The sequence below is a fragment of the Drosophila willistoni genome (genome assembly GCF_018902025.1).
Source record: "Drosophila willistoni isolate 14030-0811.24 chromosome XR unlocalized genomic scaffold, UCI_dwil_1.1 Seg143, whole genome shotgun sequence".
NCBI classification, from domain to species: Eukaryota; Metazoa; Arthropoda; class Insecta; order Diptera; family Drosophilidae; genus Drosophila; species Drosophila willistoni.
The window spans coordinates 4,083,600-4,110,197 of NW_025814056.1; the positions used below are offsets into that span (position 1 = coordinate 4,083,600).

A 26,598-nucleotide genomic window follows, 5' to 3' on the forward strand; every position below is an offset into this window, starting at 1 on the left:
GAAACCTACAATAAGTCTCTCTTCAATGAAGCTTTTTTTTACTATTTTTGCTGTTCTTGTTTTTGTTGTCCCCCCAAATAGTACTTAGCTCTCAAAGCTAATGGCAAGCTTTTCACTGATATCGTCTGCGATCGTGCTTGTGGGCGATTCTACATTTTACTAGCTAAAAGGTATGCCATAAGGTGCTTTGCTCGTGCTCCATGCGTAACTGACAGTCAGTCGTCGCTTTTTGAGCTAATAATAATAGCAAATATGACGCGACTCTTGTGACTGGAAAATGTTGTTATAAAGATAAAAGCAAAAAATAAATACAATATTTTCGCTAAATATCAAGGTCACTCTATAGAAATACAAAAGATTTAATATCAAAAAGCAACAAGTGGCAAGTTTTTTAAGTGAAGTTTTTGTTTTTGTGAATGGTGCTTAAGAAAGAAAGAAAAAAAAAACTACAAGCAACATATGGAACAAGTGATTCAATGAGCTCTTGACAAAATTAAAATTCAATTATACACTTTCCGTGTATACTATTTGGGTGTTGAAGAAGTGGCAAACGTGCCTGATAAGATAAGAAACCAAAAGGTAGGTAATAGCTGGCACAGAATTTGCATGCCCAGACGGGGCTAAAATGAAACTGATATGGTCGAGATGTATATATAGATATATATATATATATCTACAGTTAGCTTAGCCATGAGCGTAGTGATACTCTTGACCATATTAGGGGGAAAAGAACTTGAAACGAGTAAAATGGTTTCAATACGAACGTGTATAGTTGTTGGAATTCGGTTTCAGCTAAACGGAAAGTTAAAAAAAAACCTATCACTGAACGTACATATATACATATATGTATGTATTTGTAGGGTACTCTGATTTGCGCTTCAGTTGACTTGCAGTTACATTCATTTTCATTCAGTGTTATGCATATTAAATATCTAGGTATACCCTCCAATATTGTAGGTATACGACGTATAGATTTCCCTAACCACCCAACAATGTAATCAAAACAATAAGAGTTCCATGTGGATATGGTGTATGCTTGCCCAAGCTCTTGTTTTGCTGTACCAAATACTATACCAAATGCCAACCAAGCCGCTTACAATCGTGGGCCACAAACAGATGTACATACATACGTACACAAAATATATATGTACATATGTAACATATGAATGTTATACTTTTGTAGGGTATGTTGGTATGTTTACAGTTGCGTTTGGCAAAAGCCAATGAGCGTGGTAATTGTTTAAACAAGAACTACATACTGCGAAATGCCTTTGGGCATAAAACAAATCGATTGCCATGGCAAATAACTTCACTTAATGCTGTATGTATGTATGTATGTATTTGTAGTACAGTGTATTTAGTGTACACTCGAACCAAAGTCACTTTAATGGCCAAAAATGTGTGCAAAAGTCGTCATATAATTAAAACTAATTTAATGGAAATCCACCATGACATATACTCGAGGCCATAACGAGAGAAGGAACAGCCAGCCAGTCAGTCAGTCAGTAAGTCGAGTAATGTATGGAGTTTTTTGAGGCAGACTGGCAAGGGAGGAAATGAATTTTGTCTTTGCCAATTGCGTAATTATTATTATGTGTGTGTGTGTGTGTGTGTGTGTGTGTGTGTGTGTGTGCGTGTATGGCGATGAGTTGTCTTTTGTTTATATAAAGAATTTTTTGAAGTACGCAAATTGACAAACAGCCCAAACGGGCAAACAAAACGCATAAATGAAAAACACAGCCACAACGAGTAAACGAACTGGCAACAATTTCCAAATTATGTGGCTTGATTACAACGCAAATGAGAGAGTCTCGAAGTTGCCACGCTTGGCTGATGCCTTTAAGCCAATTCTCAAATGTCGCCAAGCCATCCGTCGGTTGGTCGTCTAAGCCATTATAAGATAAGTTAGTGTGTGTACTTAATAAAGACGTCGAAATAATTAAACTGGTCAAGGTTATTTTGATGGCAGATTGCAGACTGCATATTGCACATTGCTAGTTATTGTGAAGGGCCCTTGATGACCCCTTTCCTGCCCTTGCCTTCTGGTCCGTATTTCTCGTGTGCAAGTTTAGCATACATAAATTCACTCATAACTGCCAATTTGCCTATTAATTTATTCATGAACATGCAAATGAGCATGGCTCAAGTGTACCTAATTCATAATTTCAGCTACATGTAGCAGGAAGTGAAATTAAGTTGCCATTGTTAAAGATAAGTATTCTGCAAATAGTTGTCTATTTCATAAGCCTATACAAATATATACCTATAAACTGTTGGAAATCAATTTTGAGATGGCTAATTATTAAGTGCTTGTGTGTGTGTGTGTGCAAATATGTTTACATACATACATACATGTATTTATATGCCTTATTATTGTTTTATGGTATATTCCATTCACGCAATTAACAAATATAAAGAAAAAAATACACACAACACGCTTCACAATCAAATTATAAGTATTTATGTATGTATTTTAATTACGAAATTGCCACGATTCTACATGGTTCTTAGCCAAATGTACATATATGGCCAGATTATTCCATCATTATATAGTCATCCTAGATTGACTATATATAAGAATATTAAATTTAAATGCAAAGCAAAAAAGTCTGGCCAACTTAAGTTAACCTTTTCAAAAGACCAATTTTCTTCAGTGGTTTCATTTGTGCAGCTTTTTTGATTAGATTTTGTTTGAATTTATACTAAACTCAATAAAAATGCTTTCAATTAAAAGGCAAAGGAGGGAAATTCACTGACTTTGAGTGACTCGTTGGCATTTATAAGGAGAAACACGAAAAAAAAAAAATTATTAGAATTTTACTCTAGGAATGTAAACATTTGTCCTTTTGATGCAGAAATTAAGTGAAATTCATTCCAATAACATTTAAAGTCATTCATATTTAATGAATGTCCTTTGAATAAATTAAATTTAAATTGTTTTCTTAGCTATGCAATTAAAAATATTTGCGTTAAACTTGTAATTTTCATTGACTAAACGTATTTGTTAGTTTGTTGAGCCATGAATTAGCTTTCAGATTAGTTAAATTGGAAATAAAAATGTACGCATATCAATATAAAGTAAATCAATCTATACAAAGTATTTACTCTCAATTTGGCATAATCGATGTTTTTATGCATATATGTATAGGAAAATTGATGTGTGATCTAATTTTACTATGCAGTTTTCATTTGCAAGGACCTTTTATAAATCAGTTCTTGCATCAATTCAAATGCATAAACGCCTTATCTCCCCAGATGTATACACAGAGATGCATATGAGTGTGCGTACATGCAAATATACTGACTATATACGTGTATATATACTCAGTATATATGTATGTATGTAAATATTTGCAGTTTCCCCTTGAATTGTATCTGCTCGAGTATAAGCCATTTGTATGCATATATATTCACAAAAAAATTCCCTCATCAACAGTTTTACAGTTTTTCCTTTTCCTTTTTCTGGTTTTTTTTTTTGCCTTCTATTTCTCCCACATCTCAAGGCATTGCATCTCATCGTTTATTTCTTTAATATAAATACATTTGGTCGATGGCTTGCATTTCGAAATTGCGCATACGCCGAGTATGCTGCAATCTGTTGTTGCCACAACTACAGAAAACTTGACATATGTAGGTATTCAGCTTCTAGTTTGACTGCTATTAACATGCTCATTTCCCCATTTGCCAAACTAAGGCTTCTTGCCAACTTCTTGCCATCATCTTTGCAATGCGAGTATGTGTGTGTGTGTGTGTGAGTCAGGTGTGTGTGTGCATTAGACTGGTTTTATGTAGGTTAACTTCTATTATAGTTTAAGTCAAATGGATTGGAATATTTAAATTGAAAAAAAGCAAGAAATATTATTGCCCTTTGTAAGACATAAAATACAAATTACTCATACGACATGTTGAATTCGAAATTAATTAAATTTTTCATAACATTAATCAAAATGTGCAGTTGAAGCAACGTTTTATGTTGATAAGTGCATATAACATCGATTTGTATTATTAAAATTAAAACATTCTGCTTATTTATCGCATATCGTACACTTAACATTTGTATGCATTTTGTAAGATTTGTCAATAAAGCATTCTCTAGGACATTTTAGCAGATGAAATTCAATCTGAATTAATTAACAAGTTATGTGTAATTGTTCAGTTTCATGTTGTATTGCCACAAAGTTCAAAATTCAACTGAATATTTCAATCCAAGGCTACAATATTTTTGGCTTTTAATGCAGCATAAATCCAGTCTAATGCATATGTATGTATGTACATATATATGTTTGTTTGCTCGCTCGTATGCATATGTATAGTTGGTAAGGATTGCTATTGCATGATTGTAAAAAATATCCAAAATTTATGACGACAAACTCGTCGTCATCGAAACTTTCAACGCCAGCTGCAAAGATTTGTAGAAATTCAAAAAAAAAAAAAAAAAAAAGGAAAAAAAGAAGGGGTAAAAAATCTATAATAATAATTCTAGCGAAGATATCGGAAACTCACTAAAAAATGCTGGGCAAAAATATACATTTTTTATATATATATATTTTTTGTATATTTCTGCACATACTCACACACACATATGCATGAATTGGGCATGAGATGCAATGGGGGAGATAGGAATTGAGGCGGCTTTCAATATTCGCACAGCTTTGAGCTTACTTTTTCCATTTCCCAGTGTCATTTTTGAAAAATTGATTTATGGCCAATAGTGTGTGTATGTATTATGTGTGTGTGTGTGTTCCCCTCCTCTGCATGTGTGTGGGTGTGGCACTGTTTGGCTGCGTCCGAGAATGGTCCCAAAAGCGGCACAAAAACCTATCAAGTGTCTCTGCCTGTTTGTCTGCCTCTCCGCTTACCCGTTATTCGCTTTTTCTTCGCGTCCCACTCCTATCCTCTGTCGCACTCTGCCTCCCACCTTCTCCCTTTTTCTCTTCATCACTGTCTTTGTGTTTGTATTTGGTCATACATTTTCGTTGAGGCTTTGGGCCATCCATGGCTATAGTCAAAGTTGTTGCAGCATATAGATCAGTTTTTAACTATCATCAAAAAAATAACAAAATTAAAACAACAACAACAAAAGATACCCCCGTTGCCCTCCTGTACTCACCCACCACCCACTTCTGCACTCAGGTCCATACAAAAATTGTGAAAAACGCCGAAATTAAAATGAAAATAAAGACAATACAAGTTAAAGCCGTTTAACGTCAAGCAATAAATTGCAAAAATAAATTGTACACGAAAAATGTCTGTGCAAGCCAAAATGAGCCGTCAATTAAAACATATCAAACGCATATATACGCAATACCAACAACCAAAACCATTGAGAGAGATTGAGGTGGAGCAAGATGAGGAGGATGAAGAGGCGGATGAGGCGACGAACAACCGTGGAGGAAATGTACCAACAACAATCGTTTACAAAAAGCAATTGCTCATTTTTGCACATTTCGTTCGTTGTCGATTCAGCCGGCCATTTGAGTCAAAACCAGACAGTTATGGTTTTTACTACAGTGCACAATAATTAAGCGTTGACTTGTTCAATTACCAAAATGCAATTGCTTTCAACCACGCAAATGTCCGGACGAAGCAAAGTTGGCTTTTCCCCGTAGCTGTCTGCATTTGCTCGGTTTCTCCATTGCCCTGGCATGCCTTGGCCTTGCGTGGTCTTGGTCCTGGTTCTGGGGTTTGTTCTGTTGGCCCGCTGGCCTGACATGACCATCTACGACACCACCTTAAGAGCACACTCGAAGAAATATCAATTTCAGATGTCATGAACATAATAAAGTTCATTTATGATATACGACATCTAGATTTCAATCATTTTCAAGTGTTATACTGTAAAACGACTTTAAAATGGAACAAACTTGAACAATAAATACTTAATATTAATTTCTTTTAGCTTTCAAGTTTTCAGTCTTAAGAAGATTAGATATAAATATTCCCAATGAGGACGATCTTTCCTCTGCACAACTTCAAAGTTAGAAAAAGCGTTACAGGCTATGACTAAGTTACGACATTATCCGTTTAAGTAAGCTTTTTTTGTTTATTAAAGCATCAAGATATGCTATGTTTTTGGACAGTTTTTTAATAAAATCGGTAACTTTGTAAATAATCGAGCTTAAATATCGATTCTTTAATGCCGAAAATACAAAAAAAAAATTGCCTTAAATTAACATCTGATTAGTGAAAAACGACTTTGATTCGAATAAATGCAAAATAAGAAAACTGTTGGCAGTAAGTAAAAGAAATAGACGATTCTTTTAATGGAATCATTTAAAAAAAAAACCAAATGCCTCTGTTGGAACAACTAAAAAGCCCCCAGAAGGGTCTTTACCTCTCCTAAATGGGCGATATACCCCACCAAAATAATGAACTAGATTCGCCATTAATAAGAGCAGCGGCAACTCTAGGTATGCAGCTATTTGCTCCCCTAGGATATGCAATACTCAGTCGAAGAATTCACTTTTCAAATCAAGTACAGAAAAATTTGTGGAATGTGCTGGAAAAAAAATGTTCAACCAAACAAAAATTGTTGCAGACATGGTTTATCGAAAATTTTTCCATTGGACAACATTCCAAAAGTTATTTATAATAAAACGATTAGTTATTTTAAAATTCCTTGGCATACTTTAGGGGGCAAACAAAACCATTTTGGGAATCTCATTTGTGTTTCTGTAGCATTATAATACGATTAATTTGAATTTCTGAACACATTCATTACGAATCATACACTTTGTGGACTTTGTGTAATTGCAACAAGTTTTTTTTCCAAGTGCAGTTATGGTGTTGCTGTTGTTGTTAGTGTTGGTGTTGGTGTTGGTGTTGCTGTTAGTGTTGGTGTTGCTGCTGTTGTCAATTTGCATTAACAAAAGTGTGGCATGCAAAATTAACTTGGTCTTCTTATACCTACATCCTTTTGTCTTCTTCTTGAAGGTGGCAAAAAGTTTTGCATTTGTTTTTGTTATTGTTATGGTTGTTGTTGTTGTTGTGGTTGGTGTTGGTGTTGCTGTTGCAGTTCTGGGCCGCCTTGTATTAAAACTGTCAGCAACTTTGGCCGCGTATTTTAATCATGGCCCGAGAAAACTTTGTCCTGACATCCACAAAACTGACAACTGTTGTTACTTATACTATATATGCATGCGGCTTCCACATTCATTGCCTTTTTTACCCCACCCCCCCCCTTCCAACGCCCTTTAGCTGTAGTTTTTTGGGATATATGAATGTATATATATAGGTATATGTAATGTATATAGATACATTGTATATAGTATGAGTGTAGTATGTATATATAGGGTTTTTATTTTTCTTTTGCCATCATAGAAATTCCATTTGGCGTATTATTTTAGGCCACAATTGAAATGCATGAGACGATGCTATACTAGCCCCCAAAAAATGTTGTAAGCGAGCAGCTGTTGCATGCCACATTGAAATGGCTCTGGCATTGGGTTTGAATGGTGCGGGAATTGCTTGCATTGGGAGCATTGGGAGCAATGGGCAATGGGCAATGAAAATGGAAATGGTTATGCTTATGCATGAGCAGCAACAGTAACAGTAACAGCAACAGCAACAACAGCGTGCCACATCCTCGCACGTCCTTTTGGCCATCGTTATCTGGTGCCTGCATCTACAGCGATTAAGGCAGTTGCAGTCGCTGTCGCAAGTTATTTATGCGCATAATTACTCGTTGTTCAATTTACATATGCGACCAATAGGATCTGAAGGATTTGCTCCTGTTCGCATACAAAGTGCGGCATTAAGGCAATGCCAATTCAGCTCAAAAACCACCTTAAGCAACAACTCCAATTTCCACCTATCCATCTTTTCCCACCTCTCGGTTCTTGCCATCTATTCATTCCTTTACCTTTTTGTCTTTTGCCTTTACCTTTTGACTCTGAGCTTATTAAATACAAGAGTAACAAGTGAAAAACTCAGAGAAAACAAACTGCAAAATTGCCTCATTATGTGAGAAAAATAAAGGCAGCAAATAAAAGTTGGCAGTTAACACAAAAGGGCCACGTAGCAATGATGACGTTGCTCGTTCTTCGGTCCTAGTCCTCGACGTTGGAGTCGACGTCATCGTCGACGTCGTAGAGGGTTCCCAAGGAGGTTTGTTGCATTGCATTGTGGGCGTGGCACTGAAATTTATGCAGCACAAAAGCCGCGGTAAATGTGAGTAAGCCAAAACGACATAAGCAGGCATAAACAGAGCAGAGAACCCAGATATACAGATGTACATATAAATAAAATTTACCATTTCAATTTCAAATGAAATTTTGTATGCCCTAGCATATTTTGATTTCAGTTAGACAAGATATTGAAAAGTCAATTAAGTTTAGAACAGTCTAACATACTAAACATTTTGTTCTTTAGCTTAAATTGTCATTTTATGTGAAGAAGATTAATTTCACTCTCTGAAAACTGAAATTGTTGGTTTCTTTTCTTGACCAGTTACATTACAAATTCAATAAACTCTATTATTAGAGTATGACCACATAAGGGGTAAACCATTGAGTGCATCTCCGACTCCTGGTGGGTGTAAATTTTGTTATGCGGCAAATGCGCCATAAAGCAAGGGAGTAGCACCAGTACCAGGACCAGGACCAGTACCAGTATCAGAACCAACAACCAGCAACTAACAAATGGCAACAGGACAGGCCCAGGACCATACCATTCCCAGTCCAAGTCCCAGTCCCAAGCACCAGGCACCAGGCACAGGCAGAGTCACCATCAGAGGCATCAGCTAGGATGGCATATATGTTGCTATAGCTGCTGTTCCCAAAGGCTGCTTACATTTGCTTGAATATACATACATATTTTTCTCTTTTGGTCTATGTGCATGAGTGAGTAAGGATTTGAGCAAAAAAAAAAAAAAAAAACAAAAATGGGGGGAACAAATATAAATGAAGTTTAGCTTTGGCCTGGAGTTGAGTTCAGTTCTGTCCGTGTGCATGAGCGCCCCTCTAATAAAATTTAATAAAAAACGTGCAGCATGGTATAATGCAATGGCAATGGAATGGAATTAGGGGTTGTGGTACCGGGGGAGGTTGGAGACTATATGTGCGGGTGATGGGGCAGATTATGGTTAGTATCATTACCTGCACACTAACCGCAAGGTAGCAAAGCTCTCAGCATATCAATATGCCAACAGCTAAATATGATAACTAACCCACTCACTCATTCATTCGTTCGTTTTTCAGTAATACGGACGGGCCGTGTGGATAAGAAGAGAAGCAGCTGCAGGCGAAGGCAGAGGCAGAGGCAGTGGCAGAGGCGGAGACGTAGAAGTGTTGGCGTTAACACCGCAAGGCATTAGCTGCCAAGAACAATACGTGAACGTTGTGGGCATCAATCGAGCAGCCAATGCAGCAGCAGCAAAAGCCGCCGCCGCCACCGCAATCACGGCAACGGAGATGGGCAAGTGTGTCTCTCGGCAATCCCTATCCGCCACTGGAGCCGCACATCATCAATCTGTGTTGACAATTGCACTGTCCCAACAAGATTTGGTGCGGGCGCACAAAATCTGGCAACAGTTGACATCGAGTAATGAATATATAGCAACCACAACAACAACATCATCATCAGTCCCAGATCCCATTGAGAAATCAGAGACATTTTACTACTACAACAACAATAACAACAACAACAGCAGCAAGGAGACGGAGGCTCTGCAGCACATTAACTCCCTTTACAATGGTGATGCTGCTGCCCATACTCATACCCATACCCATTTGGTTGTGGATACCATTGACAATCCGTTGACAATCTACAATTGCAACAGCAACAACTACACAGACACTGACAATGACAATGACTACTATTCCACTTGCCAAGAGTTTTTGCTAGAGGAGCTTGTGCAGGCCATCAAAAGCGCTAAAGTTGAAATTGAAACTGAAACAGAAATAGAAACAGAAGCAGAAACTCTGCCGGAGCCAGTGGCTACAATTGCAACTGTGAGTCATGAAGTCATCCCGAGTAAAGGAATCAGGCGGCAGATCCAATTGAACCAAAAGAATAATGCTTGGCTAGCAAGTGCCAGCGATAGCGAATGGGAAGAGGTAAGTGTAAACAATTCGCAAATGATGATAAATGTATTGAACTTATTTCAAATGATTGGCCAATAATAGGCAATGTCTGACACTTGTGACAACAAGTGACTTGTGGCTTTCCATCAATCGACAAGAATTTCTATCACCCTTTCTCGGGTAATAGAGAATCTGTTAAATAAACCTACATAGCTTATTCCATTTGATTCAACTCAATGATAAAGACCTAAACCTTTGCTTTTCTAGCATTAACTCAGTCATTTTGTTTTCAAGTTGAATTTTAATTAAACCTTAATTATTAGCCGATTCAAACTAACTTGTACAAAAAAGATTTTTTATATTCAGTTGTTTATGCAGCTACATATTTGAAGAACAACCACCTCGTTTACTTCACTAAAGGCAACGGTCATATCTTTAATGCTTAAACTAGTTGCGAATTGTACGAAATTATGCGAAAAAAGTTAGCTCAAAGGTTTAAACATCCTAGTTCACCTTTTTGCGGCTTCTATCTTTGGTCGACTTATCTTGTTTATATATTTTAATGGGTAAAATATATGTGTATTTATATCTTAATATAATCTTAATTCAAAGTTTCGTATTTGGCCTCGAATAATGCAAATTTTTATTAGGAAAACTGCGAAAATGCAAATAAATAAAACATCTGATAAGTTTTTTAATACCCCAGGATATACAAATATTCCAAAAACTAATAACACATTTCATGCCAGATTGCGAAGTTCAGTTATGTTATAACTTTGGCTATATCCCATCGACCATAGCATGTCCCATAGCAAATTTGACCATGCTAAGCTCTATAAGTTAAGAACTAATTTTTGGTACATTCATATTGATTAGCCCAAGAAAGGAAAAGCATTTTAAATGGACATAAAATTTAAAAATATTTTCACATCCACGGGAAAAACAATGAAAATTTACGTAAAGCTTTAGCTTAAAGTCATATGAGACTCGTTTTAAAGCCACATCTAGCAGTTGGAGATGCGAATTTGAATCGGGCTTTTACACTTATTTTTATCTTCGCTTCGGTTTGCACCTCACTTGATGTGGAGGCAAACTGAATTGTGTTAAGCAAATAAGCAAAATTGTCAACTTTTGTCCTGTTCTAAAACCACCACCAAAACAACAAGCACCACCGTCCTGGCACTGCGTAAAACGAAAACCAGATGTCGCCACTGATAAAACTACCCCCAGTTTTTAGACCACTATTTTGCTTGCTTCCTCGGCTATTTGGTTGGTTGGTGGTCACTTGTTTTTGTGGTTCTGCGCATGATCGAGCAACCGCGCTCCGGTCCACTGGCTAAGGCCGAGGCATACTCATTCGGTCTGCCAGAATTTTCAACTAGCCATTCTGAATTTTCCGTGTAATGTAGTGAGCGAGTGAGAGAAATCCTGATGTAAAGAAAATTTTACACAACGGAAATTGATTTGACTAATCTTGAAAATACACAAAAAATTAAAGGAAAAAGGAAAGACAAACTCAAAGCAGATAAACTATTGCATAGTTAAAGGCGCTGGATAATTGCTAAAGTAAATAGCAAGAAAATTTAAACGATATTGTTGGCAGTTGGAAGTGCTTTTCCTCCAACAAACATACATACACACAAACATATATAGGAAATTTTCAAGGACCTTTAAGACACTTCGTGTGCGCTCCTGTGTCAGAGTGTGCGTGTGTGTATACGTGTAGATATTTTTTATCGAGTGTGTGTGTGTGTACAAGTGTGTGTTGTTCGTTCCTGCCTCAAGTGCAATTATAAATGGCGTAATTTTTGTTTTGTGCAAAAGGCAGCCGTGTCATGAACATTGCTGTTAACCGAAACAAGTCCTGGCTATCATTTGACTTTGTGGCAACAATCAAAACGGCGCAAGGAAGATTTTCAAGCATACATTTGCAGAAGGAGACTCGCCGGGAGACTAGCGAGCACCTCTGCCCACGACGACGACGACGACCTGCAAAATGGATGAATGCGACAACCTCGTCGTCGTCACATTAAACGCACAACACGAGGGGGCAACCATCACCGCAGACGATAGCACCACAACAGCACAGCAGCAATTTCAACAGCTTCAGCTTCAGCATCAGCTTCAGCTTCACGACATAATCGATGATAACGACGAGCTCTTAGACAAAGACATACAGGAATCACAAGTGCAGCAGCAGCAGCAGCAGCAGCAGACCACAAAGAGCGACAGTAGATCCAGGACTAGAACCAGAAATACAAACGAAACGGAATCAGTTACAAGAAACGAACTATTTACAGCAGAGGAGCAAGAAGACGCAGAAGTTGACGCGGAAGTCGAGGCTGTCATTATGGTAAAAATCAAAAGAAAACAACTAGTCCTGAAACTACAAAAGAAAAAATCATAAATATATCCTGTAGATAGAAACATTGTGCTATTATTGTGTAAAGGCATGACTCATAGCTACGTAGTTAGTGTTTTTTTTCCGCCCACCTCTCCCACACTCGCTCTCTATCTCTCTCTCTCTCTCTCTCTCTCTCTATCACACCAACCATGTATATATTATCTCTCTGTGATTTGTCTATTGTCTGCTAGGCTTAGTGCTTTTGTCAAGTGGCTTTTCAGTGCCTGTGCTCTGACCTGAATCTCATTTTCGCTTTCATCCTTTTTTATCCCCCTGCATTCTTGTTTTTAGGGTCAGGCAGAGAGCAAGAAGCATGGCGGCAAGTCGAATCGTCGTAATCTCAATGCAAATGGCAATACATTGGACTTGGCCGATCAGCAACTACAGCAACAGCAGCAGCACTTGCATACCAAAGGGACGGCAATGTCCTTTGGTTTTCGTAAAAAACTCAATGGTACTCCCAAAAAGTTCAAAAAACTGCTCGACAAGACAATAGATTCTGAACTCATCACAGAGACAAAGGACGACAATGGCAATGCAGGTGAGTGTACATCGTTTTACCTATGTCGTCTTTCTAATTAGTTTCAATTTGACCAAAATTTAATATTGACATGCCAACTTATCACAGCTACCACAACCATCACTCCCATACATTTTGAGAAAGTGGGCGCTGTCGCTGCAAAAACAAATCCAATGCCAAGTGCTACTGCTCCTCATGGAGGTACAGGTGTGTCCAGCAAACGTTTTGGCTATCGCGGCGCTGGAGTTGGAGCCCTACCGCGTCCCGCATCGACTGGCCTATCGGGGCCCTCGGGCGAAGAGTCCGATGAGTCGGCCGCCAATGCCCAGAATAACAATTGCAGCAGCAGCAGTGGAGCAACAACACCGGGAGGCGGCACTGGTTCCGTGCTAGTAAGCAATTGTAAGTGAAACAAACCATCAGCAATTAAGCCCAAGCCAAATTACTATTGATTACAAATAAAATATGGCAATAGGCGTACTACGTGAAATGCCAAACTCCCTACCTTACCTAATACAGAGTACCTCATAGTCGAGGCTAGAAATGTATTTTAATGGTTTTTTCTTTATTTTTGATTTTCTTTCGTAATGCAGTGAAACGTCGCTCCAAGAGCGCACATGCCGGTCGAACTGGTAGTGATGGGGAGCCTAAAATAGCTCAGCCCAAAACTCTGACGTTTAATCTCAACCAGAACACAACCATCGAGTATCAGAGGCGGCAGTTCTTTGGCGAGATAGCGGACGAAGAATTGTCCACTAAGCGTCCTCAGCAGCGTTACAATTACAACAATTTGGCCAGCATGCATGCAAATGTGATGTGAGTAAATTGAATTGAATGATGCGAATGGAATGATGTACAAAAATAATATATGTAATTCTTATTCCATTTCATATAGCGTACGTCCAACGCCGCGTGCTCCGCCAGCTAGTTATGCCAAATTCACATTGCAAACGGTTAGTTTGCCGCGTCCCGAGTATCCGGTGGCCATCAGTTTGACAGCCACAACACCGACGACACCCAGTAGCAGTGTCCAATCACCGGTTCCCGCACATTCGACAGGTGCCCGAGCCAAGGAAACATCTTGTACCAGCAGCTCGCGTCAGCATCCATTAACTTCTGTTCATGCCCAACCACAAGGCCAGCGCCATCTCGACCAGAAGAGTGTCAAACAGTTGACTAACAATTCGACAAGACGCGGTTTCTCTGGCAGTCGAGAGATTAGCGCCGACTCTGGCATAGCCAGCATGGACATGGCCATGGACAGCAGTTCGGGCAGCAGTTCCATCAGCTCAAAACGAAGTCGCAGTCGGCCACGTAATCTGCAAATGGTGATGAGCGGACGGCATACATTCGAGGTGAAAGATGTGGATGATCCACCTTCCAGTGAATCGAATTCATTTGTAGAGCCCTTGGCCTTGCCTAAATTGCCAACTGATAGCAGTCAGACCATTCCCTTGCCATTAGTTGGACTAGTGCGGTCCAATACGGTGCTGAGCCGTGAGAGCTATGAACGAAGACAGGCAACAACTGGACAGGATCAGACTGGTGCTGCTTCTACAGATCAGCAACAGTTGAAATCACATTCCCAGGCTCCGAATCAGGGTAATGGTGCTGGTGCTGGTGCTGCTGGTGGCGGTTCGGATGAAAGCGAAAGCATTGATGAAGAGAAATTATATTTGGATTCATCGACATCGGAGAAGAGTGCCAAACATTATAGTCAAACATCTTCGGGATCCTCGTGGCGCTGCCTAGCGGGCGAATCTCTGGCGGCCAGGGATTGTAGCAGCATGAGCATTACCAGTGGCAGCACCAACACCAGCAGTGCAACTCGGGCACCCGTTAGGGATAATGACAAAGAGGAAGATATGTCTCTTGGACTCGATGATATTAGTCTAATCAATACGGATATGCAGTTTAGCACAATTTGTAAGTCATCAACTTGTTCGATTGCCTTTTATCAATTTTAATTTCCTCTATATTGTGGCAGCTTCTATAACCGATCTTGCCCCTAAGCCCAGTACAAGCAATTCAACGAATCAGGCTCCGGAACCCTTGCTCAACATGCACATTGTGGATAATCGGGAAGTGACTGTCACACGGACATCCAGCGAACGTCCGCGGTCTTTCAACAATGCTCTGAATGAATCGAAATTCGCCGAACTGGCATTGGCCAGTAGCACTTGCCTCCTGCTGGACGATGAAACATCGCCCACAGACAGTCTGGTAAGCAGCACCGAAGAGTCCGAGGAGGCCACTGGCAAGCTCAAGAAGCATCGACTCAACGAGGAGTTGCAGCAGAAGGACATTGATATCGATATCGATGAAATCTCGCCAGTGCTGGAACTCGAACTGGATCCCGGTAGTCACAGTCCCATCTCACCAGGCACACCCACTCATGCCTCCCATTCGTTATCCCTGGGCTCGGACTGTGGCAATTTGATTGACGACGAGATTGCCGATCAGCCGGCTCTGCTGTGCAATAGTGAGGCCCAGGAGGCAGGAAACACCGATACGCCCACACTAATGGAGACACACAGTCACACTCAGACGGGTTCGTTGCGTTCGCTTAAAAGCCAATCAAAGGCCCGCACTGCCCTTCAGCAGGCCATCGAGCTAAGCTTGAGGACTCCGGCTGCGGTACGCAAGGCTGTGCTTGATCGTGCCGAATCCTTAGATACCCTGTCGCCGTGTGAATCCATTTGTTCGGATGATCTAATGATGGACTTTGATATGAATAGCAGTCTGGATTCTATTGATCGTACTGTGTCGGTCCGCAGTCGCAGTGGTTCGGATCTACATAGAATTGGGCGAGGCCCACGGCAAGGCGATGAAATCGATCCAACCATCCAAGCCGAGACCGAGGCAGAACTTCTATCCGAACTAGAGCGCAAAGGCAGCGATGTGATGAAGGAGCTGAATACTTTACTCCGTGGCAGGATGCAACGCAGTGGAGCCAGAGAGCGTATCAGGTGAGTTGTGCCTCATCCATAACCGTGACTAATCACATGCCACACATGGTCAACCCATGTCATTAGGAAATACTAATTGAATTGGTTGCGCCAGGTCATTTGGGCGCTCTGCCAAAATGCAATGGCCTGTTTTTCCTTTCGTTTTGGAGGGATTGCCTTTGATTTGATTTTTATTAAGTAAGTAGCTCGACACTTGGAAAGTTGCCAACAAATGAAGAAAATATATATTAAGTGCACACTCCTCAATGGTCCACAGAAATCCATGCCCCAATCTCAATTTGCTGCCACTTGAATGCGATGCATTCTGTTTTTCTGCCTAATCCATCAGCTGGTTGCCACTTGAATTTAACACCAGAAAGCCACATCCAAACAACATTAAAACTTGCCGAATAGCAACAGTTGCCACAAGTGACGAGGGAAATGATTTTCTGAACCATTTGAATTCTCTAGGGTTAACTCTTTCAAATGCATTTTGGCCAGCTCAGTGGATTGGCATTACATGGCCTGACATTCTGTGCCACATTCACTTTGGGGAGTGGAAATTGAAATTAGCCCAAAATTAGACAGACATCATTTTGGGGGGCACAGGCAGGTTGAAATTTTAAAAGGTTGCCCATTGGCGTCTCCATTCATCTAACCGTCTGTCCATTCAATCCAATTGCCAATTCCAATTGCTATTGCCATTCCCATTGCCGAGACTTGATCTCAATAGTAATGTTTAACCAGGCAGCTACCATGAGAGAGATCGACACCCTCCGTCCCTGCCATCAATTCCATTTCCAATTTCAGTTCCACTTTCAATCCCGATGCCAAAGCGTTTGAATCAGTGACTAAGTGTGTTTGTGTGTGTGTGTGTGTGGGGGGGGGGCCTGCATTCTGGGCAGACATTGGCAACGGCAACGACAACGGCACTTGGCATTTTGCGGCAATTGTCTGAGAGTCCCGAGACTAGCCTGGCCTGGCCTGGCCTGGCCTGACTTGGCCTGGCCAAATCGTGGTTGTTGTTAAGATAACATTTTGACTTTGGCCTGAGACTTGATGGCGAGTGCCGCATTCTTTTGTCATGGCAACCAACTAAATAACAACAACAACAACCGGCAACGGCACGACCACGACATCAACCAGCCAGCCAAAGTCGTTTCTTGCCGTAACCAAAGTTGAAAAGTTTGTTGTGGCTGCGGCAAATTTTTCCTTTCCATTCCTTTTTTTTTATATTTGTTTAATGTTTTGTTTTGCCATTTTAGTACCCATTAGTTGTAGTTTTTGTTTTTTCATAATATATTTAATAGCCTATGTTGCTTCTAATGCTTCTTAATGAACACTTGCATAATTTTGAAATGCTAAAAAACTTAACTAAAGCCATTAAATAAGGTTTATAGATCTCACTTATGCATTTAAATTATTAAATGTTAAAAAACGGCAACAAAATTTCCCACACTATGATTTGATACAAAAAAAAAGCTACGGCTTTGTAAATTTAACTCCCTCCGGGCGCCAATTTTCTATTTACGTCCTTAAGCAACGCTTAAACCAGTTGCGAATCATAAATTAACAAAGCAACAAAAGGAAAAAAGACAAAGACTAAGCCCATAAGACCCATCCAGTTTGAAATTCATACAAAAGTAATTGTGATCTATGGGAAATTGTTCTATCATCTATTAGTCCAGCAACTGCACTTGAAGGGTACCACAAAGTCGTTGCTTTAATCTAAGGTTTTTGGATTTTTTATGGATTGCAAGGAAAAATCAATTGTCTGCCTATGTGAACCTGTTTCTCTGTTTGTACTGGAAAAGCAACGAAGCCGACGACGATGACGATGATGATGATGATGGCCAAAATAACTGCAAAATGCCGCTGGCCTTTTCAGATTTAGCTTTTTTTTTCTGTTGTTGCTGTTGTTATTGGATGCGCGCATGTGCCTGGGCATTGGCTTTCGGTGAATGTCCACATAAATCTAAAATGGTAAAATGCACTCTAACGGTTCAAAACGGCCTACGGTCTAAGCAAGCAGCTGCACACTCACACACACACAATCGTTTAATCATTTCGATCAGGCATAATTCAAATGCAAATAATCAAAGAAAAAGAAAAAAAATCTTAAGAGTCCCACACACTTGTGTGTTTGTGATTTAGTTAACCTTGAGCAAGCCGGCTCAACTACTCATTCATCCATTCATATTCATATGCATGAGTCATACACAAATCCGATACTGTAGCCAAAAGAGCCCAAAACCCGAAACAAGCCATGGCATCTCAACAAAAATATTGCTGAGTAAGCCGTTGGCTTCACAATCTCAATTATTGCCTCGGTCAGCAATTCACACCGGCACCGGCAACGGCAACAGCAAATGCAACAGCAACAATAACCAAATTAAAGGTGCATTGTGATCACCGTCTCCATTACGGGAGCAAGAAAATATTATGGCTTTAGGGGGGCAGGCACCCTCATTGACCACTCAACAATGTGAGCTTTCTTTTCTAACGGCCTTTGCCACACACAAAGAATCTAAATTTCCGATTCTCAACTCCCTATTCCCGACTATCAACTTTCAAGTGGGAAGCATTCTAGCACTGCTTATCCATTTCTTTGTTTTGCTTTTTTTGCTTGGTCGGTGGTAGGGAAACGTTTTGGTATTGAAACTTTGGTAACAAATGCGGCACACACCTGGCACAGTGGCCTGAGATGCAGGCAAAACAGAAATAAATTTCCACTTAATGGTAGTTAAATGTTTGCTCTGATAAATATGCAGCCAAGTACTATATATCACTATTAATTTTTTGGAAAATTTTGATTGTGTAATGATTGTAAGAATAGATTGCAAATGTAAAGAAGGAATATTTAATATTCAATAGTAACCCATTGACAAATTTTGTATATTTTCGAAAAATTCTATTATCAGAATTTAATTTAATTTTAATTCCATCTAAACTAGAGAACTTTCTTTAAAAATTTATTTACTACTGAGAACAAATAATACTTTTAAGAAAGATGATTATACTAGAATTTTATTAAACAAGAACTAGATTACTTCAGAACTAGATTAAATAGGATATAAGTGCCAATACTGGATCATTATTTAGGTACACACTTGAGTTATACTGAACTTTCTTTATAACCAAAGATTAGTATTGTAGGTCTACAACAATTTTTATTAAGGATGTTGCTCTCAAATTATCCTTATTTTCGTAGACCAAAAATAAATATACAAAAAACCTTGTATTTATAAACAAAACATTTAAATGACGATTGAGTAAAGATTAAACTTGAAATTTATAAATACATATACATAACTCTCAAAAGTTAAGCTTCCCGACTGTAGAACTCAAGTCTTTTTTGTTTTGAGAACTTATTGTCAATAAAATGTTGGCCCTTCATTTAAGTGTAAATTGATTGCATAATCATTTTCATGGACACTGTTGTTCTACTTGGCATTGTTCCAATGCCAAAATGTACCATAAAAAGTTGGCGCTCGCTTCAAACTTCAACTTCGATTTCGGCTTCAGTATTAAACAAGATCTCAAAGCGTTCGCTTCGGTTCGGTTGATGCGGTTTCTTTTTTTGTTGAAGTGCTTTGTGTCGGTGGTTAACGAAATCCTACAAATTGATGTATAATATATATATATTAAAGAAGGCAATACCGAAAAAAAGAATATTAACTGATTCGATTGAGTTAATCAACGCGATTGCCTGAGAGTCTTTGTATCTCTGTCTATGTGTGTGTGTTTCTGGAGTGTTTTGCAAGAGCCTTGTAAAATGCGCGTGGGAGTTGCCTAACCCAAGCCAAGTTAATTGCGTTGTTAAGAGCCAGTGACCGCAAGAGCTCAACCGACCTGCTCTATTCATACTACTACTTCACCTCCTGCTGCTGGCACTGCTGCTCCTCCTCGCGACGCCTCTATTGATACGCACTGTTGCCTTTTGTCATGCCACAGATACGCGCTCCAACGCCGATGCCAACAACAACAAACTGCCAACGTTTATAATAAAGACACGCCGCAGGCACAAGTGTCAATGCTTTTTGTTGATTCCAACCATTCGAGACATTCAAAGTGAGTAGTTGTTGTAGTAGTAGTAGTAGTAAAAGTTTGATGGCAAATGATGGACAATGTGTAATCTTGGTGGTCAGACTGAAGAGACCAAAAAATACAACAGACAATACCAAGAGCCAACATCAGCCACAACACCACCAAGTCATGGCATGCCAACTGAAGTGGGTGATGATTTCCGCTCTTGTCATTTAGCCCTTGCGTAATTTGATATATAGCCACCAGTAGGGAGAAGAGACTGCTAACTGGAGAAGGAAAATAGGGGAAAGAGGGGGACAGTGGGGCAGAAACAATGGCTGAAAGTGTGTCACATGCAAATGCAGTCAGCGTATGGAAAAGCGTTTGGAATTTGATGCCATAAACGTAACAATTATTATGCCAGATAGCATAATATGATACATATACTATATACATATATGTTTGTATGATCGTCTACACTAACCTTTTCTCACTCCTTTTATGGTGTTTGAGAAGCAAGTTCAGTTGCATTTTAGACGCTTTGACCGTGGGTTCGTACCACATTCTCAAACTCAAGAGACTCGATCTATGTATCTCTGGCATGCATAATTCAACAGAATGTTTGTCCGTCGTGTGTGAGACTACAGGGGACTATAAAAATACCATCGAGTGCAAATACAGATACAGATAACTGCCTCTGCGGCTGCTGCTGCTGCTGCTGCTACCTACCTACCTATCTACCTGTCTGGCTCCAACTACTCCCTAAACAGGGGGCTCAGGGCCGGATTATCCAGATTATATTGCCGCAAATATGATGGACAGAAAGTACATATCTGTCAATGTAGTGAAAAATACTTATTAACAATCTATTTTTGAACACAGAGAGTTAGTTGATTCTAATAGTAGACTTTAATCCAGAACAAAACAATTGCCAGATCTAAACGATTAAAGACGTTTATCGCACTAGGCATAGACTCGTTGTGGGTCAATTGAAATTCTAGGATAGGTACATCCAATTGTATGTCGGGACTTGTTAGAGATTCCCCCATGTGAAGGTATTCCGCACCTGACATACGTTTATACACTGTTCTTACCGCACAGCAACCATCGTTGATCATCATTCGCATACAAAACTCTGGTTCTGGCATGCAAGATACATACACCGGATTCGGATTTTCACCAGATTTGTCTTGATGGGAAGAATCGTTTGCCAGTTTATGTACATGTGTGTGTGTGTGTGTGTGTGTGTGTGTGCGTGTGTGTGCTTGTGAGAAATGTTAAGTTTTCTTTATGGCCATTACCATTACGCGCCAGTTGTTTGCCTTTTCCGACTCCATGGTGTCTCTCTAATGAAGCCTCTTCATAATGATGATGATGATGATGATGATAATGCCTTTCCATTTTTATTTTCCATTTCCTATGACGTTTTCCTATGACAAATGACGTTTTGCCATACAAATTGATAAGTACCGTTAGCGGTGAAGTTCGACTACTCCAAGTAGTAGCATGTCAACGCCTCTGTCTATGTCTCTGGTCTCTGTCTCTTGTCTCTTGTCTCTACTTCTACCTCTAAACCAAATGATTGCAATGTGATTGTGATTGCTTGTCATTGTTGGCAGTTGGCGGTTTAAGTTAAATTTAACAGTTGCAACCACACACACACACACACACACACACACTAACAACCAGCAACAGTTGCTGCTGATGTTGACGTTGTTGTTGCCGCTGGCATTGGCTCGTGTGTGTTGTATTACAAATGAGACTCAATTGTAACTTAACTATATGTGTCGCCTGAAGAGATCACGCTCCGAGGCCCCCGTAATACATAATTCCATTTGATGCACTCTCTGCTCTGCTCTGCAATGACAAGCATTTTGTTTTGCACTGCTCTAAAATATCCGGGGCGGGGACATTATATAAATTTGAAATTGTCCAAAGTACCACGTTGTATTGTCTTGATATTCGGCGAGTCTTTCTTAGACGACATTTGTGAATTTCTAAAACATGGCGTGCGAACCAAAATCGAAGCAAATGTAAACTAAACCAACAAAGAACAGAGAAAACCTTAACAACAGGTGAATTGTGACGGGAAATTTGTATTGTGTATTGTGTCTTGTCTATGGAAATCGTTTTGTTTAATTATATGAAACTGGCAACAACAACTTGCAACTTGCAACAGTTGCATACATTTGAATATTTTGCATTTCATTTGCAATATTTTTTGTCGTCATCAACGTTCAATTTGCAAACACACTAAATAGAAAGGAAATGGGAAAATTTCAATGAAAATCGTGTAACAAATTGTAATGAACCTTTTCCTGTCACCTTCATTTTTTCTTCTTTATGGTTTCTCAGTATATCTGCAGATCTTTCAGATACATGTATATATTTTTACTGTAAAATTAACTTAACGAATTGATTTGGACTATGGCCTACAAAAATGTTGTTACTTTTCAAATTGAATGCATGAAAAACTTAGTAATACTTTAAAGGGCTGATTGAAATGTGCAACCAACTGAGTTTAGTTGAACGAATTATGAAGTAATTTAAATGTTCAAGCTACCATAAATAGTTATTCTAATTATAAACCTGAATTTAGCAACAATTTTTGAAATTCAAAGGGCTTTAAAGCAATTCACAGTAGTTAACCATGAAAGTCTGTTATATATGTATCTAGTGGAGTAATTTGAAAAACATAAGAATCCCATTTGAAAAATTTCTCTTAATCATCTATCTACATCATTTTTGTTTGTTGTTTATTTATTTTTATGGTCTCTTTTTTGAATCAAAACTATGAAAGAGCAGAACTTGGTATGATTTGCACTTTCAACGCTTTCAGAATAATTAAATTCTTTTTATTACAGTCTCAAGATATCATTAAATTTCGCCAGATATTCAAATTGCTTGGTAATTTCGTAGCACTTTTGCTCTTTACTAATTGGATTGCTGTGAAAGTCGCAAAATGTGTAAAAAATGTTGCAGTAATTTTTGTTTCTTTTTGTTTATGTGCCAAATACCAAATGTGTGTGAGGGAATGAATGAAATTGTAGATCAACTATCATATATATATACATATATATGTAGTATTATTATAATAATGTGAATTAAGACCAAAACAATAAAAAAATCCATTAGGTTTTTTTTTTCATTTTTATGTTGATGATTTTAATCATCCGTATATAATCGAATTGAGAGTTTGTTTTGTTGTTAGTTCGATGCTCGCTTTGTCTATTAATGATTTTCAACAGTTTGTATAAATTATGCCGTGAAATATTTGAAACATTAGCAAGCACACACACACACACACACACATATGTTAGAGCCCAGAGTACCTCCTATATTTCACTCCATCACTCTCCCTAACAACCACTGTGGAGGGAGTTAGGGGGGAATTTGGTGGCAATGCAACACGCAACAGTTGACTTTCACCAATCCCGTCGAAAATGTATTTCCATAGTCGGCATAGATTTATTTATCCAACTGCTTTTTGGTGGTTCGTGCAGGCAGCTTCCCAGCAGGTCCGACATGCTGGGAGGAATCTCTTAATTGCGCTCATTGACAAACAACCAGCCCCTCCCTCGCCACACCACAAACCTAACCAAGCCAAGTCAACCCAGGTCGAGGTGGTGTCCCAATCAATTGCGCTTTTCGCGTTTCACTTTCATTCCAAAAAAAACCTACAAGAGTTTAATATATATATAGTAAAATACCAACTAAATAATTAAGTTAAGAGGGAAGTCCATACACACACACACACACACACACACCACTAGGAAACGATAAACGAAATGTCTACAGAAGAAGTCTCCACTGACAACTCAGCTGTTGCTGGTCTGCGCATGTCCCGATTGTGTCATAGAGGTATTTTTTTTGTACTTCGATTTTAGTCAAAACAGTCATCGTCATCATCAGTAAGATGGCCACGGCGGAGGGGAATGGGAGTGCAAATGAGTTGTCCAAATCATCGCCAATTAGTGTACGACGTGTACGCACCGATCTAAAGACCTCTGAGAATAGATTCCTACTTGGCCAGCTGGCTAGACCAAGACCACAACGTACTCGTACTACCTCACCCATGGGCATTAAACAGCAGAACCAGGGCCAGCAGCTTCAACTGAGTTGTAACCACCAGCACCATCATCATCATCACCATCATCATATGCATTTGCATCACTATCTGCCCTTTGTGGCCAGTAGTAGTGCACCACAAGCGAATGATACATATCTAAGGTGGTGCTTGAATCCTAAAATGACAACCGAATCTAATGGATATGTTTTTATATTATCCTCCTCTTTGCAGCGCTCAATTGCCGGCACGAGCCACCCGCTTACTGAATCGATCTCGTCTTCAGGATCAGCAACTGCAACACGGCAACGATTCGGACAATAGTATACGTTCCACGCATAGCAGTGGAACGGCAACGGCAACTGCAACAGCTGCACATAAACGAAGCTCAGCCAATTCTCGGGCCTCGACAGCCTCATCCACATCCAGTTTGCAGCGTCAGCGTCAACGACAGCCCATAAGTGGGCAGAAAAGGCGAGAAGGTAGCGGGGCAGAGCTGCATAGCTCATCGGACGATCTCATGTTGTATGACAAGTCATTCAGGAATGCCATGATACAGGATGTACTCCAGTTTAAGAAGCAGCTGCTCCGACTGCGACGCATTCTACAAGAGGTACGCGTAGGTTTGGATCTCTAGCACACAATTTATGATTTCATTTTCATGCATTTTCTGTTTTACACCATACTTCACCCCACTTCACCTCACTTCACCAAACTTCACTTGCACCACACACTGCATAGGAGCCTGATTATGATTTGAAGCGGGTAGGTTTCCATTTTTGCCATTAGATTCTACACAATTTATTCCTTAGATTCGGTTCCAGCCAAATCTAATTGCCAAAAAAATGTCTCTTTTATTATTTTGCAGACGGAAACTTTGAATCCATTTGAAAACGATAACGTTCAGCTATTTGCTGCTTGTGGACTGGATAGCAAACAATTGAATGATATCGATTTGGCCAGCCTGACCTCATCCACCACGGAGGATCCGTTACAGGAATTATCGGATCTACGTAGACAGGTGGTTTACCTTCAGGTATTTGCACGTTTTTTGCATTTCGTTTGCTCGATTAGCTCGATGGAAAATTTAATTGATAAACCATACAAAATCTATAAATCTACATACGAATGATCAATACAATCAATAATCCAGGCAGGACAAGAAGAATACTCTATATCTACATTTATACATATATAAACATAATCTCGTGTACCTGCTACAACAATTTGATCCCCAAAAAAAAACAAAAACTATTGCTGTTGTTTTTTTTGCTACATTTTTGTAATTTTAATGTTTATTACATAGATCTATCTTTCTATCTTTCTCTTGCTCTGCTCACTATATCAACAAACATTTATGTAGCATGTAAAATATATATATATATATATAAATGTATTTAGTTTGTGAAACTTGATATATCGATACACAAACCATTCTACAAACATGCACTTTGACTTGCTAAACAAACTTAAAACACAAACAAAATTAAACAAGAAAACAAAAATATATACAAAATATACTTTTCATATAGAGTTCTAATTAGGTATGTCAGTCAATAGATGTTGTTTATAAGCCATGTTCTGAGTATTCCAAACTCCGTTGAAATTAGCCAGTAAACAAGTCAAACCAAGCTTAAATATCTGATCATGAATGCGATTGAAAACCACATTGATTTGAAAGAAGAGAACCTTCTAAGAACTATAAGTGATGATAGATCGCGTTCTAGTTGAAGAAAAGATTCTTATCTTAAGCTAATTATCATGAATCATTTTTGGATCTTCTAGTAGACCAATGCCCTAGGATATTGTCTACAGTCTAATTAAATGAAGCCAACTATTAATTATAAATGATAACTAATTGTAGTTTAATGACTAAACTGTTAAAAGAAGCTTAAACTAAGCAAATTTTGAGTTGCCTTTTTTTGGCGATGTTTTAGCAGGTGGAAGACATTTAATTCATGGCCATTATGAATTGAAGACTTGGTCTGACTTGGTCTAGAGTTTAATTTTCAATGCAAAATGAATGAAATGTGATGCCAAAGGTTTTTTTTTTGGCAAACTCATGGCATGGCTTAAGTTTGTGTTGAGTCAAGAGTCAGGTATCTTACATACAAATGTTTATATGTATGTTCAGACATCTATACAGTTTATAGTTATGTTTAATATCTTTAGCTTTTACCACTCTCTGGCTTAGCTATTATTTTTATGTTGTATTGTATTAGTGACCTTTATGGAACGGTGCACAACAGCTAATTGACATTTACTTTTCTGTGTGTCTTTGTGTGTGTGTATGTGTATCTATCGCAGGGTCAAGTCGATGATCGTGATCGGACCATTCGCTTGCAGCGAGATCTCATTGAGCAACTGGAGGCCGAGAAGCGGCAACATCAACAACAACAACAACAAGGAGGCGCAGGAGAAGGGTCAAATGGCGACAATGTCGATACATTGAGTGCCAACAAGGAGCTTAAACTCATCAGTATGGCCACCCAAACGGAGCGGGTATGTTGTGTCTATCACTCTTTAAATATATAGTGCCAAAATATATGATATTTGGTTGAATATTGTATCTATATACATATATTTGTGTGAGTGTGTGTGTTGCACAACAT

The 26,598-nt window shown here is 39.1% G+C and overlaps 1 protein-coding gene across 8 annotated transcripts in view; it reads left to right on the plus strand.

Moving 5' to 3' along the window:
- The first annotated feature begins 498 nt into the window (after window positions 1-498).
- LOC6645323 (pneumococcal serine-rich repeat protein) overlaps window positions 499-26,598 on the plus strand; it is a 28,751-nt gene continuing 2,651 nt past the window's right edge. The window contains exons 1-10 of one of the 8 annotated variants that reach the window (XM_023177278.2): window positions 499-579; window positions 9,198-10,055; window positions 12,718-12,967; window positions 13,055-13,348; window positions 13,540-13,762; window positions 13,842-14,872; window positions 14,934-15,915; window positions 24,221-24,599; window positions 24,855-25,022; window positions 26,294-26,488. In XM_023177278.2, the coding sequence (XP_023033046.1) occupies window positions 9,411-10,055; window positions 12,718-12,967; window positions 13,055-13,348; window positions 13,540-13,762; window positions 13,842-14,872; window positions 14,934-15,915; window positions 24,221-24,599; window positions 24,855-25,022; window positions 26,294-26,488 (4,167 nt within the window). In that variant the 5' untranslated portion in view covers window positions 499-579; window positions 9,198-9,410. Of the gene's footprint in view, window positions 580-9,197; window positions 10,056-11,412; window positions 12,376-12,717; window positions 12,968-13,054; window positions 13,349-13,539; window positions 13,763-13,841; window positions 14,873-14,933; window positions 15,916-19,576; window positions 19,966-23,821; window positions 24,151-24,220; window positions 24,600-24,854; window positions 25,023-26,293; window positions 26,489-26,598 lie in introns of those variants that run through there. The other 7 variants (XM_047011969.1, XM_047011970.1, XM_047011975.1 and 4 more) reach the window with 7 other exon arrangements.